This window comes from Lepus europaeus, chromosome 18 (genome assembly GCF_033115175.1).
Source record: "Lepus europaeus isolate LE1 chromosome 18, mLepTim1.pri, whole genome shotgun sequence".
NCBI classification, from domain to species: domain Eukaryota; kingdom Metazoa; phylum Chordata; class Mammalia; order Lagomorpha; family Leporidae; genus Lepus; species Lepus europaeus.
In genome coordinates this window covers 51660761-51678554 of record NC_084844.1, presented here as the reverse complement: position 1 = coordinate 51678554, position 17794 = coordinate 51660761, and the positions used below count along the sequence as shown (strand labels likewise).

Below are 17794 nucleotides of genomic sequence, written 5' to 3'. Positions count from 1 at the left end.
TTTGAAAAGGTTTGGTCATCTGCTCAACTTCACACAAGTAACAACTCACCTCTTCAGGAAGCCTGTGTGGAAGGAGACACCAGGTCCCCAGTGCATTACAGATACCTCTACATTTACTTATCAGTCTCTCTCCCAAGACCTCAGTTCGCCAGGGCCTGCTCCACATCTCATGTTTCATTAGCGGGGCGAATGTTTGATACAGCAGTTAAGAAGCCACCTGGGATACCTGCCTCTCATCTTGAAATGCCTGCAGCATTGTGGCACAGTGGGTTGGGCTGTTGTCTGCAACACCAGCATCCCATAGGGGCACAGGTTCTAGTCCTGGCTGCCCCACTTCCAATCCAGCTCCATGCTAATGGCCTGGGAAAGCAGCAGAAGACAGCCCAAGTCTTTGGGCCCTGCCACCTATGTGGGAGACTCTGATGAAGCTCCTGGCTCCTGGCCATCCGAGGAGCAACTCAGCAGATGGAAGACCTCTCTCTCTCTCTCTCTCTCTCTCTGTCCTTTTCTCTCTCTCTAACTCTTGACTCTCAAATAAAAATAAATCTTTTTTTTAAAGAAATTATCATTATTATCTCTAGGGACTACCCAGAAACAGTGCCTGGCATACTGTCAGCAACCAGTAAATGTTAAGTGAAAGTAAAAGAGGGGAAAAAAAAGAAAGTAGAAGAGGGAGCAGAGAGGGGAGGAGAGAAAGAAAGAGGGAAAGGGTGGGGTGAGTAGGGAGACCAGGCCTGGAGGCTTCAGGATGTGCTGCCTGGCTCTGCAAAGTTTGGGGGTGTGGGGAAGGCAGAGGGCACTGGGCAGGCATCGTGGGTGCCCTTGGCGGGGGCCTGGCACAGCGTGTGTTGACGCGAAGTCAGTCTTAATGAAAGAGTGTAGACAGCTCTGGATGGTAATCAGAGGAATCTAGGGCAGGCTGGAGAAAGGCTGGGGGCACAGTGTCCCGGAGGAGAGAGTAGCAGGGAGGGAGGAAAGCCAGCCCCCGGGAGATCCCAGGGACACGGGGTCATGAGGTTGCCCTCAGAACACCCTCAGGGTACCCAGGTGTATCCGGCTAGCCCGCCTCCACCCCCACCCCCACCCCCACAGGCTCACACTTGAGGCCTTCTCAGGGTGACTTCTTTTCATTATTCAGATCTGTGCTCAAGTGACACTGCCTGAGAGGCCTCCCCTGCCACCCAGCGGACGCCCTTCCCACCCCCTCCATTCTGTCACACGATTTCATTTTGTTATAGCTCCGATCACTCTTTAAAAAGAAAAATCTGCCGGCGCCGCGGCTCACTAGGCTAATCCTCCGCCTAGCGGCGCCGGCACACCGGGTTCTAGTCCCGGTCGGGGCACCGATCCTGTCCCGGTTGCCCCTCTTCCAGGCCAGCTCTCTGCTGTGGCCAGGGAGTGCAGTGGAGGATGGCCCAAGTGCTTGGGCCCTGCACCCCATGGGAGACCAGGATAAACACCTGGCTCCTGCCATCGGATCAGCGCGGTGCGCCGGCCGCAGCGCGCTACCGCGGCGGCCATTGGAGGGTGAACCAACGGCAAAAAGGAAGACCTTTCTCTCTGTCTCTCTCTCACTGTCCACTCTGCCTGTCAAAAATTTTAAAAAAAAAAGAAAAAAAAGAAAAAAAAGAAAAATCTGTTATTGTATTTGTTTGAAAGGCAGAGTGACATAGACAAGAGAGGTCTCCGATCTGCAGGTTCACTACCCAAATGCCCACAACAGTCGGGGCTGGACCAGGTCGAAGCCAGAAAACCTGGCACTCCATCAGAGTCTCCCAACAAGGGTGGCAGAGACTCAAGTACTTGAGCCATCACCTGCTGCCTCTCAGAATCAGCTGGAAGCTGGGTCTGACTGCGCTGTAGCCTTGACTTAAACCACGCACTCAGATATGGAGCGCAGGCATCCCAAGCGGCAGCTTAACCTGCTGAACCACAGCATCTGCCGCTAGCTGTAACCACTATGTGAAATGATCCTGCTGCTTTGTCTGCCTCTCCAATACTGTGAGCTCCATGAGAACAGGGAACACATCTGTCATTTTCACTAATGCACCATCAGTGTCTGAAACAGTGCCTGGCCGGCGCCGCGGCTCAATAGGCTAATCCTCTGCTGGCACACCGGGTTCTAGTCCCGGTCGGGGCGCCGGATTCTGTCCCAGTTGCCCCTCTTCCAGGCCAGCTCTCTGCTGTGGCCCGGGAGTGCAGTGGAGGATGGCCCAAGTGTTTGGGCCCTGCACCCGCATGGGAGACCAGGAGAAGCACCTGGCCCCTGGCCCCTGGCTTCGGATCAGCGCGGTGCGCCGGCCACAGTGGCCATTGGGGGGTGAACCAACAGAAAAGGAAGACCTTTCTCTTTCTCTCTGTCTCTCTCTGTCTCTCTCTCTCTCACTGTCCACTCTGCCTGTCAAAAAAAAGAAAAAAGAAAAAAAAAAGAAAGAAAAGAAAAAAGAAACAGTGCCTGGCACACAGCAGGTACTCAATAAGTATCAGTTGGATGAACATACCCAGGGAGCCTAGATGGATTTCGAACACTTCCCAAGGGGAGACTTAATTTGCACTCTCTGGCCACGCTGCGGATTCTCCTACTGCTGGGTGAGTGAATGCAGCTGTAGACTCCGGAGGATCCGGGAGGATCTCCCGGGTCAAGATTGCAAGGGGTACAAGGTGGAGTTTGGGATGCGTTTCTTCCACCCCAGAGACTCCACTGAAGTCTTCTTACTCCGGGGTTATGTAAGCCCAGGCTGATCCCTGCTGCAGGGGACAGCAGGTACACTGAGTGACTCACCCTGTTGCCAGGGTTAATTATAGGAAGACCTTTGTAAGCAGCTAGGAAGCTTGGGACCAGCACTGTGGCAGGTTAAGTGGCTGCCTAAGCGCTATCCTATAGGGGCACTGGTTCAAGTCCCTGCTACTCCACTTCCGAGCCAACTCACTGCTAATGTGCCTGGGAAAGCAGTGGAAGATGGCCCAAGTGATTGGGCACTTGCCATACACATGGGAGACCTGGAGTAGTTCCTGGCTCCTGGTTTCAGCCTGGTCCAGCCTGGCTTCTGTGACCATGTGGGGAGTGAACCAGCAGATGAAAGATCTCTCTCTGTCTCTCCCTCACCCTCTCTGTAACTGCCTATATATATATATATATATATATATATATATATACACATATATATATATTTAAAGAAACCAGGCAGCTGAGAGACCCTGAGATTCACATGGAGCCTGGAGATTGGGGAATGGATTAACAGTTCTTTTCTTTTTTTTTTTTTTAAGATTTTTCTGGGGCCAGTGCTGTGGCGTAGTATGTAAAGCTGCCACCTGCAGTCCTGGCATCCCATATGGGCGCCAGTTCGAGTCCCGGCTGCACCTCTTCCCATCCAGCTCTCTGGTATGGCCTGGGAAAGCAGTAGAAGGTGGCCTGAATCCTTGGGCCCCTGCACCTGCATGGGAGACCAGGAAGAAGCTCTTGGTTTGTGGCTCCTGGCTCCGAATCAGGGCAGCTCTGGCTGTTGCGGCCAATTGGGGAGTGAACCATTGGATGGAAGACCTCTCTCTCTCTGTCTCTCCTCTCTGTATAACTCTGACTTTCAAATAAATAAATAGTTTAAAAAATAAATAAATCTTAAAAAATATTTATGTATTTGAACTATTATTTGAAAATTTATTTGAAATATTGAAATAAATGTAAATATTTATTTATTTATTTACAGAGGCAGGGAGAGAGAGGAAGAGAGGGGTCTTCCATCTGCTGGTTCATTCCCCAAATGGCCACAATGGCCAGAGCTGAGCTGATCTGAAGCCAGGAGCCTCTTCCAGGTCTCCCACATGGGTGCAGGGACCCAAGCACTTGGGTCATCTTCTAATGCTTTCCTAGGCCATAGCAGAGAGCTAGATTGGAAATGGAGCAGCCTGGACTGGGATGCCGGCACTGCAGGCAGTAGCTTTACCCACTAAGCCAGAGTGTCAACCCCTGGCTTAACAGTTCTTAAGAGAGATGAGGAATGAGAGGAGGAGACTGAGGGCTGGAGCCCTGAGGGCTCTGTAGTGGGCAGGAGCCTTGGGCTGGGGCACATGGGTTCCCTAACATGTCTGGGAACTGGGGCCAAGAGTTGGGGGCTTGACACAAGTGTTTCCCAGGAGCTGGGGGCTGAGACAGGAAGGTGCCACAGAGAAGGGTGGGGCACTGGAAGTCTCCAGGGGCTCAGGTCTGAGGGTTGGGTCCCACCTTCTTTGAGGGCACAGATATTCCCGGATGTATTTGTCCCAGCTGAGAGTAGCAAATGGGCACTCGGCAGGTGGGCTAGGAGAGAGGGCCTCCTCCCTGTACTCCCCTCCCTTTCTCTTCCTCCCCGCCTCCACACACCCTCCCCTTCCCAGAACCCCTGCCCCCATCTCTCCATGACCCTCTCACGCCCCCTGCTGCTCCTTCCCTGAGCAGCAGTTACCAGTCCAAGGCCTACAATGACCGAGACAACGCAATTCCTTCTCTCCTTCTGCCTCCTGACCTTTCCGGATCATTCTGGAGTCTCAAAGGGGACAGATGCTGGGGAAGGAGGCGGGCACCAGGCTGCCGTAAAGTGACTGTGGGATCTCAGCCCCCGGAGCTGCCTCTGGGAAGCCCTCCCTGGGGTCCAGACCAGGGCCTCTTGGTGGTCTCCACCTGTCATAATTCTCTGCCTACTCTTTCCCCCACACTCGTGACAGCTTCCAGTACCCACCCGTTGGTTAACTTTTGATCGGGACCACCGAAAGGGGAGGAGCCAGGTGTTGCTCATCAACACAACTCAGTGCGTGGCACAGGTCCACTGCCTGTGCACGGGACAAGTTTTTCAAGAAATGAATGAATGATATGCAAGGGGGCTTTAATGGGAGGTGTCGGTGCCATTGCCCAGGCTCGAGGGACAGCTGTGAGTCCAGATGTCTTGGCTTCTGTTCAGGGCCTTGTCCATGTCCAGCTTCTGGCCTTGTGCCCAAAGGCCGTCCAAGCAAAAGGAGGCAGAAGAGTCCTCTCCTACAGGGAGGTGGCAGAGAGCATTAGGGTGGTTTGGGCCCAGCAGCCCCTCCCCACTTTTCAAGTTCTCCACCCTGAGTTTCCAAAAGTGTTTCGTCCCACTGCTCCCTGAGCCTGTCTCTTCTGTGGCCTTCCCCGCCCCTGGAGGTCTCCTTCTCCTCCAGTGTGCACCCCCCCCCCAAATCACCCTCCCTTACCTGGTAAGGCCCCCAGGAAGAGACGCCCCTGAGGCTGGGCCCAGAGGTTGAGGAGGGGACCAAGGCCCGAGGGAGGCAGACCCACGGCCTGCTTCTTTGACCCCTGGCTCAAGACCACCGTGGACACACCCAGCTTCAGCTGAAGAGGGAGTCCCCAGGCCAAGGGCAGATCCAGCCCTGGTTCCATCCCAGAAGACAGCACCACCTTCTGCAGCGTGTGCAGGACAGGGGCAGGTGTTAAGGGAGGAAAGAAAGAGCAACACCTTCTCCCAGGCTCTCACCCTGAGCAGACTGCCTTCTGCCTCTCTAGTTCTCACTCCTTAAATCCTGCCCCAATTGTCCTCTATACAACCACCCCCAGCCCAACAAGTAACAGGCATTTACTTGCTGTAGGCAGCTTCCAGGTATGTGCCTGACCCCCACTCTTAAGCCTAGATAATATTGACATTTTGCAGCCCTCCTTCCCCCATTGCTCCCAGGTCCCACTGGGTTCAAGCAGGACCTCCCTCCCTTTACTTGATCTTGCAGGTGAAGGCTGAGCCAAGAAGGGTTCTCTGGCGTCCCAAGGGCAAGAAGGCGGCCTGAGCCCTCGGATGGCTTGAGTTCAAGGTCCACAGAGAAGGCCCAGGGCTCTGCCTGGGGCTGGGGAATGTCTGAGGAGAGACACATCCTCCTGATGCCTCCAGACAGGGGCTTTGTCGGAGGAAGGGAGAGCCGGTAATGGAAGGAGAAAGAGATCCAAAGGAAGTCTACCTTGGAGACTGAATTCTGCGTGAGTCCCTGGAGGGAAGAATATTCCAGGCTGCAACTCCACATCACAGCTTCTGAGGCTGGTATGGGCAGAGGTTGAGATCTGGGCCTGCGGGTCCAGCCAACTACCTCGGCGCACGCAGCCATCCAGCGCAGGGACCAGCTGGCCGGGATGGGAGAAGGGAAGATGTGCTGACACTGGGATCACGGCGTCCGAGCCCCAGCCCAGCCTCCCTGCTCTCAGTTTACTGCTCTCCGAGGCTCAAGCATTTGGTCTCCCCCACTGTAGCTCCCAAACCACCCCCCTCCTTAAAATCACGCACTTAGATTCCCAGGCTGCCCACCGAGCTGCATTTTTTTTTTTTCCCTGCAGCCCAGGGGCCAAGTTCCTGCCCTGGTGATGTGGTTACCGGTAACCGAAGGCTGGAGGGGGGGAAGAGCAGCCCCCCCACTGCAAGCTTCATGACGGGCTGGGGTTTGTCGTGCAGGGTCCCAGACACCTGGCTCAGGCGCAGCACCTCCTCCCCATCCACCTCCAGCAGCACCGAGTCACCCCTGATCTTTATGTGCACCTGCAGGAAGGCGGTGAGAAGCAGCATCCCAGGGCCCCGCGGCCTGCCTCCTCCACTTACTCAGAGGCGTGCAAAGAACACGCGCTCGAGACCCAGCCGGTGTCCTCGGCTGGCTTGGACCTTGTCACTTAACGCCACGGACTGAACCTCAGAATTCCCATCTCAGAAAACGGTGACAAGCACAATTGCCTCAGGGGGTTTGGGGTGCACAAAAACCAGGTGGCAGTCATGCAGTCCTGTTCCTCAGACCAGCGCTAGCTTACCTGATGCCAGCTGCCGTCGTCCAGTCGGGGCCCAGCGCCCACCGTCAGCTGGGCCCAGGGATTGCGCATTTGGATCTCTGGCCTGCCGTCCCGAAGTCCCAGCATGAACCAGTCATCTTTAGGGTTGGTATCCCCATAAAAAATCACTCCCTCTGAATCCCACGTTCGGAGCTCAAAGGAGGAGGAGGCTCTGTAAGGACGCAGATGGAAGGCTTGCGAGGGTCCACGTGGGGTTGGGGGGCGTGGGGTTCAGGGAGAGAGGACAAGTAGGTAGACAGGGAAAGAGGAGAGGGCCAGAGGACTGGGTCCATCCCCTACTTGACGAGCCTGGTGAGGTCAAAGGTCAGCACTTGGATAGGCTCCTGTCCTAGGCCATTGATGAGGTGCACAGCAGGAGAGTCCTGGGCCTTCTACCAGGGAGAGAAAATAAACAGAGAATAAGCAGAGAAGGGAGGAGGGCAGAACCGGGAGTGCGGCTCATTGAAGCCCACGCAGGGGCCGCGAGCCGGGCCGGGCTTCTGCACCTGGGTGGGCAGCACGCTTCTCAGGGCCAGTCGCTGGTGGGCGTGAGGCGGCAGCAGCAGCAGCAGCAGCAACAGTGGCGGCAGCGGCAGAGTAGCCATCAGGCCTCTGCTCTCCACAATCAGCCGGGCTCCAATCTGGCTCACTCAGTTCCAGGGACAATGAATATGTGGGGGCAGGCAGCTTTGCCAAAGGGTGGTGGAAGGCTAAAGGTTGCCCTGGCGGGGGAAGAGGGACAGGGACACTGACCCCGCGGCCCCTCGCAGGGCAAACGGGGTGAGGGCCAGCCACTCTGCTACCATCCCTCATTGCCAAGAAAGCCAATGAGCGGGGAGAGGATACCTCACTCGCTTCTCCTCCTCCACAGCCGGGCTCCCCCAGCCTCTGCAGTCCTGCCCTGCTCCCCAGGGAGCACCCTCTATCAGGAGGGGGACGCCAAAGCCCCAGGATGGAGCCCAGGAGCCTTGAGCAAGTCCCCTCACCTTTTGCTTCAAGTCCTTGTCCGTGAAAGCAAAATAATCCCTCCTTTATGGGGTTGCTGAGATAAGGGAGGGCAGGCGCAGGGCCTGGTATCTGCTCTGAACGCCTCCCTCAGGGCTTTCCCAGGCGCCTCGCACAAGAAGGTATTGTGTCTGGGGGGTGATTTAGTGGGTACCAAGAAGGGGCCCACCCCCCACTCGCAACTATCTTTCCTTATCCGTTTATTACAGGACCCAACAGTCTACCAACAGTCTGACCCATTTTAAAATGCAAATGCCCCTGAATCACAAAGTAACACTTGGGAGGCACCCAGAGCTGGGGGTCTCGGGGCTGCGCCCCCCTCGAGTGCGGGTGCTCCCAACTGGGTGGGCGAGCGTGAAGGTTTAAGTGGAAAACCATGCACACTTCCATGAAAGAACCACGAGGCGAGGCTGTGACTTCCGGGCCGTGCAGCGTCGCCCAGGGAGGCGGGGACGCTCCGATAACAGCCACCAGGAAGTCGGGGCGCTCCAGCCTTGACCCCTGTTCCAGGGCCCGGTCACAAGACTCGGCTGCCGGGGCGGGGCTGGCGCGCGGCCACGCCCACTCTGCAAGCTGATTGGCTGGTGGGAGCGCTCCGGTGTGGGGACCGTCCTGGGGCCGCCTGGGCGGTGAGGACCACCTGGCCCGACCCCCAGCTCCGCTTCCCGGGCCGCGGCAACTTCCGCCGCCTCGCTTTCCCTGGCGTTTCGGGACCCGAACTTGTAGGCCCTTGTGCGGAGCCCCGCAGGACGGAAGTGGGGATTGTGGACTTTGGTCCAGGCGGTGGGGACCGGGATGGCCTCCGTGCGGATCCGAGAGGCCAAAGAGGGGGACTGTGGAGATATCCTGAGGCTAATAAGGGTGAAAGCTGCGGGTCGGGAACCGGGGTGCCAGAGGGGGATGGGGCGGGGACTGAGCAGGGACCTGCGGGTGGGGCCAGGGTAGGGGTGCGCCCTGGGACCCTGCTCCTCATCTCGCCTGGGTCCCTCCGTCCTAGGAACTTGCTGAATACGAGAAGCTCTCGGATCAGGTGAAGATCACTGAAGAAGGTGGGGACTGAGCACTTGGGGCCCGATGGACATCGGGGAGGAAGTGAGGGATGGGTTCCCCCAGGCAGCAGCTCCGGGCTAGGCGTACACCCAGGGCCTCTTCCTGTGTCTCTTTGTCACAACTCCAATCTGTGCAGTCCTGAGAGCAGATGGCTTTGGAGAGAATCCTTTCTATCACTGTCTGGTCGCAGAGATTCTTCCAGAACCTGGAGAGCAGCTGGGTAAGAGCACCTGCCCATCCATCCCAGAGGTTTCTGGTCCAGGCTCCCACACGTCTTACCTCTCTCTCTCTCTCTCAGGACCCTTTGTGGTGGGCTATGGGCTGTACTACTACATCTACAGCACATGGAAAGGACGCAACATTTATCTGGAGGACATCTACGTGATGCCAGAATACCGGGGTATGGGCAAGGCCCCCCCACCATCCCCTGCCCTCTCGTCCCAGCGTGAGCCTTTTTTCTGATCCCCCTCGACTGCATCACTCTTTTTGCCTCTTTCTCTCTACAACAGGTCAGGGGATTGGCACCAAAATAATCAAAAGGGTGGCCGAGGTGAGGAGAGGGGTGGGCACTTCCAGGGAGTTCCAGAAAAAGCCCCCTGGGTAATAAGGGAGAAAAAAGGAAAGAAAGCCTTTTCCTCCATGATCCCAGGAGAGCAAGCGATGTCTTCTCTCACAGGTGGCTCTGGACAAGGGCTGCTCCCAGTTCCGCCTGGCAGTCCTGGACTGGAACAAGAAGGCCATGGACTTGTACAAGGCCCTGGGAGCCCAAGATCTGACTGAGGCTGAAGGCTGGCACTCCTTCCGCTTCGAAGGCGAGGCGATGAGGGAGTTGGCAGGAAGGTGATGCCGTCCCTCGGGGATCTCTCTCTGCTGAGCCTCTCCTCCTCCGTGAACTCCGAACTCCGGCACTCCTCCAGCGAACTCCGGCTTCCATTTCCGGTGCATATTGCTTAAGTATGCAAAGAGTGGAATTCAGGGGCGGCCTTTCCTCCTCGTTGAGGGTGAACAATAAATGAGTCTTGCCCTGTCCTGATGTGGTATTGGGTAGAGCAGTTGGTGAGGTGATCAGCCTTAAAGTGATCAGTTTAAGTTCATAATTGATCATAAAGATAGGATTAAGTGTCAAAGGGCTCACATAAATAAGACCAGTGTCTGCTAATAATAATTGATAGAATTAAAAAGGAGAGAACGGGCTGGTGCCGTGGCTCAATAGGCTAATCCTCCGCCTTGCGGCGCCGGCACAACAGGTTCTAGTCCCAGTCAGGGCGCTGGATTCTGTCCCGGTTGCCCCTCTTTCAGGCCAGCTCTCTGCTGTGGCCCGGGAGTGCAGTGGAGGATGGCCCAAGTCCTTGGGCCCTAAACCCTGTGGGAGACCAGGATAAGCACCTGGCTCCTGCCTTCGGATCAGCGCAGTGCGCCGGTTGCAGCGTGCCAGCCACAGCAGCCATTGGAGGGTGAACCAACGGCACAGGGAAGACCTTTCTCTCTCTCTCTCTCTCTCTCTCACTGTCCACTCTGCCTGTCAAGAAAAAAAAAAAGGAGAGAACGACCCAACATGGGAAGCTGGATACACAGCAGACTCATAGAATGGCGGATGTTCTAAACAGCACTCTGGCCTCAGAATCAGCCCTTAAGGCATTCAGATCTGGCTAAAAAGCCCATGAGAGTTTCTCAGGCATGGAAAGCCAAGACACTGTGGAAAAAAATGACCTAAATGAAAGATCTCTGCGAGTGAGATCCCAGTGGAAAGAACTGGCCATCAAAGAAGGAGGTACCATGGCCGGCGCTGTGGCTCACTAGGCTAATCCTCCACCTTGCAGCACCGGCACACTGGGTTCTAGTCCCGGTCAGGGCACTGGATTCTGTCCCGGTTGCCCCTCTTCCAGGCCAGCTCTCTGCTGTGGCCCGGGAGTGCAGTGGAGGATGGCCCAAGTGCTTGGGTCCTGCACCCCATGGGAGACCAGGATAAGCACCTGGCTCCTGCCATCGGATCAGCGCAGTGCGCCGACTGCAGCGCGCTGACCTCGGCGGCCATTGGAGGGTGAACCAACGGCAAAGGAAGACCTTCCTCTCTCTCTCTCTCACTGTCCACTCTGCCTGTCAAAAGATTAAAAAAAAAAAAAAAAAAGGAGGTACCCTTCATTGAAGGGAGGAGAGAACTTTCACTTTGATTATGGACTTGTCCATAGGTTGGAGTTTGTGAACTCAAGAGGCTTCAATAGCCTTGGCAGCTCAGGACAAGAGCCTCAGGTGATTACTGACATCATAAATAAGAGTGTCAATTGTTAAATCAACAACAGGAGTCACTGTACACTTACTCCCCACGTAGGATCTCTGTCCTTAATGTGTTGTACTATGCAAGTTGACAGTAAAACTAGTATTCAAACAGTACTTTATACTTTGTATGTCTGTGTGGGTGCAATCTGTTGAAATCTTTCCTTAGTATATACTAAGTTGATCTTCTGTATATAAGGATAATTGGAAATAAATCTTAATGAAGAATGGGATGAGAGAGGGAGTAGGAGATGGGATGGTTTGTGGGTGGGAAGGTGGCTATGGGAGGAAAAGCCGCTATAATCCAAAAGTTGTACTTTCAAAATTTATATTTATTAAATAAAAGTTAAAAAGAAAAGAAAAAAAGAGAAGCTTCAGCCGCCCCAAGAGCCTCCCTGAACGTTCTGTTCGGTGGATGCTTTCCTGCGGGGGAGGGGAAGCTGGGCCCAAGGTGACTGTCACACCCAGGTGGCCAGAGTCTTGGTGCTCTTGGAACAGCGAGGGCAGGGGAGCAAGGGGTAACCTTGGTTCATCCAGTTTGTTGCGTGTGGGACCCAGACAGAGGCCTCAGGTGTCTGGACTGAGCTGTGCCAGGTCTGAGAATTAAGCAGGCCCAGGCTCAGCCGACAGAACAGGCTGCCACCTGCTGTTGGCATTTCAGGGGCGCTGGAAAGGACAGGGACCCAACTTGTAAAAACTCAGCTCAGCCAGCTGGTGCTTCTTCGCTTTTCAAAAGTCATGGTCTTTATTTTCAGTCTGGCGTTCAGCAAAACTAAAACATTTAGGACCAAGGAGACAAGGTGGGAAACTTGCCCGTTTTCCACTTTCATAATACTTTATTTAAAAAAAAAAATTTTTTTTTTGACAGGCAGAGTGGATAGTGAGAGAAAGATAGTGGATAGAGAGAAAGGTCTTCCTTTTTGCCGTTGGTTCACCCTCCAATGGCTGCTGCGGCCAGTGCATCGTGCTGATCCGAAGCCAGGAGCCAGGTGCTTCTCCTGGTCTCCCATGGGGTGCAGAGCCCAAGGACTTGGGCCATCCTCCACTGCCTTCCCAGGCCATAGCAGAGAGCTGGCCTGGAAGAGGGGCAACCGGGACAGAATCTGGCGCCCCAACCGGGACTAGAATCCGGTGTGCTGGTACCACAAGGTGGAGGATTAGCCTGCTAAGCCACGGCGCCGGACTAAAAAATTTTTTTTCAATTTATTTATTTGAATGACAGAGTTACAGACAGAAAGAGAGAGACAGCGTCCATCTGCTCATTCACTCAACAGATGGCCACAAGGACCAGCACTGGGCCAGGCTGAAGTCAGGAGCCAGAGCTTTATCCGGGTCTCCCATGCGGGTGGCAGGGGACCAGGCACTTGGGCCATCCTCTTCTGCCCTTCCAGGCGCATCAGCAGGGAGCTGGACCTGAAGTGGAGCAGCCAGGACTTGAACTGGTGCTTTGAACTGGTATGCTGGTGTCACAGGCAGCAGTTTAACCCGCTGCACCACAATCCCAAGCCCCTTTTGGAATATTTTTATTAACTTGAGAGACAGAGCAAGTTCCTATCCACTGGCTGATTCTCCACATGCCCACAACAGCCAGGGCTGGGGCCACACCAAAGCCAGAAGCTGGAAACTCCATCCAGGTCTTCTATGTGGGCGGCAGGAACGCAAGTACTTGGCCATCATCTACTCCCTCCCAGGTTGCGTATTAGGAGGCTAGACTGGAAATAGAGGCTGGACTCAATCCCAAGGGTTATGGGATGTGGACATCCAAAGTGGCAGCTTGGCCTGCTGCATCACAACATCCACTTTTGTAAACTGTTTTTTCATTTAACCATATGCCAGAAACGTCTTCCCATTCTGTTCAAATGTACATCTGCCCTCAGTTTTGATGGGCACACGTTGCTCCTTCTGTGGTTGGACCATTGGTTTATGTTCATACAACATAAGCAAGCCAGCGGTTCTGCCATGGACAGCAGCTGGCTGTCCTCTACTGTGTCCTGTTCTGACTCGGCCTGAGATGGTTTCAGAGCCCAGAGGCAGAAGGCTGATGCTAGCCTCAACCGCTGGGTTGTTTTACCTATGTTTCTTTCATTCGTTTATTTAGAAGGCAGAGTTACACAGAGAGAGGGAGAGACAAAGACAATCTGCCAGATTCACTCCCCAAATGGCCACCTGGAACTCCAACCGGGTCTCCCGTGGGGGTGGCAGGAGCCCCTGTATTCGGCCTCTTCCACTGCTTTCCCAGGCACATTAGCGAGGGAGCGGGATGAGAAGCTGTACCGCAGTGCCAGCCCCTTCCCTGTGTTTCTAACTGGGCAGCTGTACATCAGGGTTCCCACAACCCTCACCTCTGACTCTACTTACTGGAGTGATTCACAGAACGTGGGGACACAATTAGGTTTATTGGTTTATTATAAAGGCTATTATCGGCCGGTGCCGTGGCTTAACAGGCTAATCCTCCGCCTTGCGGCGCCGGCACAGCAGGTTCTAGTCCCGGTTGGGGCGCCGGATTCTATCCCGGTTGCCCCTCTTCCAGGCCAGCTCTCTGCTGTGGCCCGGGAAGGCAGTGGAGGATGGCCCAAGTGCTTGGGCCCTGCACCCGCATGGGAGACCAAGGGAAGCACCTGGCTCCTGGCTTCGGATCAGCGTGATGAGCTGGCTGCAGCGACCATTGGAGGGTGAACCAGCAGCAAAAAGGAAGACCTTTCTCTCTGTCTCTCTCTCACTATCCACTCTGCCTGTCAAAAAAAAAAAAAAAAAAAAAAATCACAAATGATACAGGTGAAGGGCTGGGTATGGAAGAAGGAGCGAAGGTCATCTGGGCCCTATGCACGTTCCAGAAGCTCTCTCAACCCTGTCCTTTGGGTATTACGGAAGTCTCATTAAATACCCATGAGTGATGACATCACTGGCCATTGGTGATAGTTTAGCATTCAGTTCCTCTCCAATCCCTGGAGGATGAAAATCCCAACATTCTAATCGATCCTACCTGGATCTTTCTCTCCTGAAACCACCCAGGGGCTTCCAGCCCAACTACCAGTAGGTTCATTAGCATACTAAAAGATGCATTACTCTGACATTTAAGGATTTTAGGAATTGTTTGCCCGAATACTAGTATGTATTTCACAATATGACGCTGGCCTGTGAATCCAGCTTCCTGTGGATGGCCCATCTGCCCGTCTTGAGACAATGAAGTTGGTTAGTCCTTTTCCCAGGCAGGAGCAGAAGGAATTCAGTCTCATACCCTTGGCCCATCTCAGTCTGGCAAAGAGTGCTGCTCTTCAAGTGTGAACAATCTGTCTAGTGATTAAACCTAAAACTGAACACATTTCTGGAAGGATGCAAGAGCAGAGTCGTGTCCTCTTAGTGGTCGGGGTCAGAGGGAAGGAGAGGACCGTCCCCAAGCACCACCTAGGACTTTCTGACTTCTGTGTCATGCCTCCGTATCAGTTCTTCAAAAAATAAATAAAACTGTAAACACTAAAGCAGATGACAAGGGTATGAACTAGGAAACTTAATATTCCCTAAGTGTTGAATCCTAAAAAAAAAAAAAAAAAAAAAAAGTGTGGTGGGGTGGCATGCGCCATAGCAGGTAAAGCTGCTGTCTGTGACACTAGCTCCCTGCTAATGGTCTGAGAAATGCAACAGAATATGGCCCAAGTGTTTGGGCCCCAGCTAGTGACATGGGAGACCTGGATGAAGCTCCTGGATCCTAGATTCAGTCTGGTCCAGTGCTGGCTGTTGTGGCTATCTAGGGAATGAACCAGTGGATGGAAGATCTGTCTCCCCTCCTCTCTGAATTATTTGAAAGGCAGAGTTACACAGAGGGAGAGACAGTGCCTGAAGTGCTGGCATCTCATATGGGCACCAATTTGAGTCCCAGCTGCTCCACTTCCGATCTAGTTCCCTGCTAATGCACTTAGGAAAGCATCAGAAGATGGCTGAAGTCCCTGGGCCCCTGAACCCATTGGGAGACTCAGAAGAAGCTCCTGGCTCCTGGCTTTGGCCTGGCAGAGCCCTGACTGTGCGGCCATTTGGGGAGTGAACCAGCAGTTGGAAGATCTCTCTGTGTCTGTCTCTCCTTCTCTCTGTAACTTTGCCTTTAAATAAATAAATCTACATTTTTTAATTTGAGAGGCAGAGGCAGAGTCAAAGAGAGAGAGGTCTTCCATCCGCTAGTTCATTCCCCAAATGGCCACAATGGCTGGAACTGTGCCAATCCAAAGCCAGGAACCAGGAGCTTGCTCTGGGTCTCCTGCATGGGTGCAGGGGCCCAAGGACTTGGGCCATCTTCTACTTCTTCCCCAGGCCATAGCAGAGAGCTGGATGGGAAGCAGAGCAGCCAGGACTCGAACAAGTGCCCATGTGGGGATACTGGCACTACAGGCTGGGGCTTTTACCCACTGTACCACAGCCTCAGGACCATAAAAAAATTTTTTTTGACAGGCAGAGTTAGACAGTGAGAGAGAGAGAGACAGAGAGAGAAAGGTCTTCCTTCCATTGGTTCACTACCCAAATGGCCGCTACAGCCAGTGCGCGGTGGCTGATACACCGCGCCGATCCGAAGCCAGGAGCCAGATGCTTCCTCCTGGTCTCCCATGCAGGTGCAGGGCCCAAGGACTTCGGCCATCCTCCACTGCCTTCCCGGGCCATAGCAGAGAGCTGGACTGGAAGAGGAGCAACCGGGACAGAATCCGGCACCCCAACCGGGACTAGAACCCCGGGGTGCCGGCACCACAGGCAGAGGATTAGTCAAGTGAGCTGCGGCACTGGCTGAAATAAATTTTTTAAAAATATTTTAAAAAGTTAATCAGGACCAGTGCTGTGGCATAGCAGGTAAAGCCTCAGCCTATAGTGCCGGCAACCCTTATGGGTGCCGGTTTGAGTGCTGGCTGCTCCACCTCCGATCCAGCTCTCTGCTATGGCCTGGGAAAGCAGTGGAGGATGGCCAAGTCCTTGGGCCCCTGCACCCACGTGGGAGACCCAGAAGAAGCTCCTGGCTTCAGACTGGCCCAGCTCCGGCCGTTGCAGCCACCTGGGCAGTGAACCAGTGGATGGAAGATCTCTCTCTCTCTCTCTTTGCCTCTGCCTTTCTGTAACTCTGACTTTCAGATAAATAAATAAATCTTAAAAAAAAAAAAATTAGTCAGGGGCCGGCATTGCGGTACAGTGGGTAAAACTGGTGTCTCCAAATCCAGCATCCCATATAGTCGCTGGTTCGTGTCCCAGCTGCTTTACTTCTGATCCAGCTCCCTACAAATGGCCTAGGAAAAGCAGCGGAAGATGACCCAAGTGTTGGGGCCACTGCCACCCATATGGGAGATCCGAAAGAAGCTCCTGGCTCCTGGCTTTGGCTGGCCCAGTGCTGGCCCTGCAGCCATCTGGGGATTGAAAATCTCTTTCTCTCTTTCTCTTTGTGGCTCGGCCCCAGCTGTGGTGACCATCTGGGGAGTAAAGCAGAGTATGAACAGTCTCTCTCTCTCTCTCTCTCTCTCTCCCTCTCCCTCTCCCTCTCCCTCTCTTTCTCCCTCTCCCTCTCCCTCTCTAACTCTGCCTTTCAAATAAATAAATAAATCTTTTTTTTTTTTTTTAAATCTGTTCTATTCTTGCACTTGATTGACATTGTGGCTGGGTATAGAATGTTAGGTTGGAAATATTTTACTCAGCATTTAAAAAAAATATTCATTTTGGGGCAGGCGCTGTGGCACAGTGGGTTAATGTCCTGGCCTACAGTGCCGGCATCCCATACGAGTGCCGGTTCGAGACCCGGCTGCTCTACTTCCCATCCAGCTCTCTGCTATGGCCTGGGAAAGCAGTAGAAGATGGTCCAAGTCCTTGGGCCCCTGCACCTGCGTGGGAGACCCAGAGGAAGCTCCTGGCTCCTGGCTTCGGATCAGCTCCAGCCATTGCAGCCAATTGGGGAGTGAACCATTGGATGGAAGACCTTTCTCTCTCAAAAAAAAAAAAAAAATTTTTTTTTTCATTTTATTTATATGAAAGCCTGAGAGACAAAGCTGACAGAGATCTTCCACCCACTGGTTCAGTCCCTAAATGCTCCCAATAGCTAGGGCTGGGCCAGGACAAAGCTTGGGGCTGGGAATTCAATCCAGGTCCCCGTATCAGAGCGCTTGGGGTCCCAGCTCTGATCCTGATTCCAGTTTCCTGTTGATGTGCACCCCGGAATGCAGCAGATGATGGTTCATGTAGTTGGGTCCCTGCTGCCCAGAAGCAGAACCGAGACTCAGGCCCACTCTTTTTTTTTTTAAATAAACTATTTTTATTTATTTCTGCATTATAGTTTTTTTTGTTTTGTTTTGTTTTGTTTTGTTTTACAGGCAGAGTGGATAGTGAGAGAGAGAGACAGAGAGAAAGGTCTTCCTTTTTGCCATTGGTTCACCCTCCAATGGCCGCTGCGGCTGGCGCATCTTGCCGATCCGAAGCCAGGAGCCAGGTGCTTCTCCTGGTCTCCCATGGGGTGCAGGGCCCAAGGACTTGGGCCATCCTCCACTGCACTCCCGGGCCACAGCAGAGAGCTGCAGGCCCACTCTTATATGGAATATGGGCAGTTCAAGCAGGTTTGTTTTTGTTTTTGTTTTAAGGTTTATTTGTTTGAAAGGCAGAGCATCAGTGAGAGAGAGATCTCACAGCCACTGGTTCACTCCTGGC

General features: G+C 53.8%; 2 protein-coding genes across 2 annotated transcripts; one reads left to right on the top strand and one right to left on the bottom strand.

The window, feature by feature from the left end:
- Positions 1–4839: 4839 nt before the first annotated feature.
- Positions 4840–7484, bottom strand: SHBG (sex hormone binding globulin). Its single transcript, XM_062216062.1, has 8 exons — positions 7312–7484; positions 7106–7197; positions 6788–6977; positions 6363–6524; positions 5956–6115; positions 5719–5855; positions 5203–5410; positions 4840–5005 (listed from the first exon to the last, which is right to left on the bottom strand). Exons 1-8 carry the CDS (start codon positions 7408–7410, stop codon positions 4857–4859), a joined length of 1197 nt encoding a protein of 398 aa, XP_062072046.1. The 5' UTR covers positions 7411–7484; the 3' UTR covers positions 4840–4856.
- A 917-nt stretch (positions 7485–8401) lies between these two features.
- On the top strand, positions 8402–9889 carry SAT2 (spermidine/spermine N1-acetyltransferase family member 2). Its single transcript, XM_062174823.1, has 6 exons — positions 8402–8671; positions 8808–8859; positions 8997–9080; positions 9159–9260; positions 9370–9410; positions 9537–9889. The coding sequence occupies exons 1-6, from the start codon at positions 8606–8608 to the stop codon at positions 9702–9704; spliced, it is 513 nt and encodes a 170-aa protein (XP_062030807.1). The 5' UTR covers positions 8402–8605; the 3' UTR covers positions 9705–9889.
- Positions 9890–17794: the final 7905 nt, after the last annotated feature.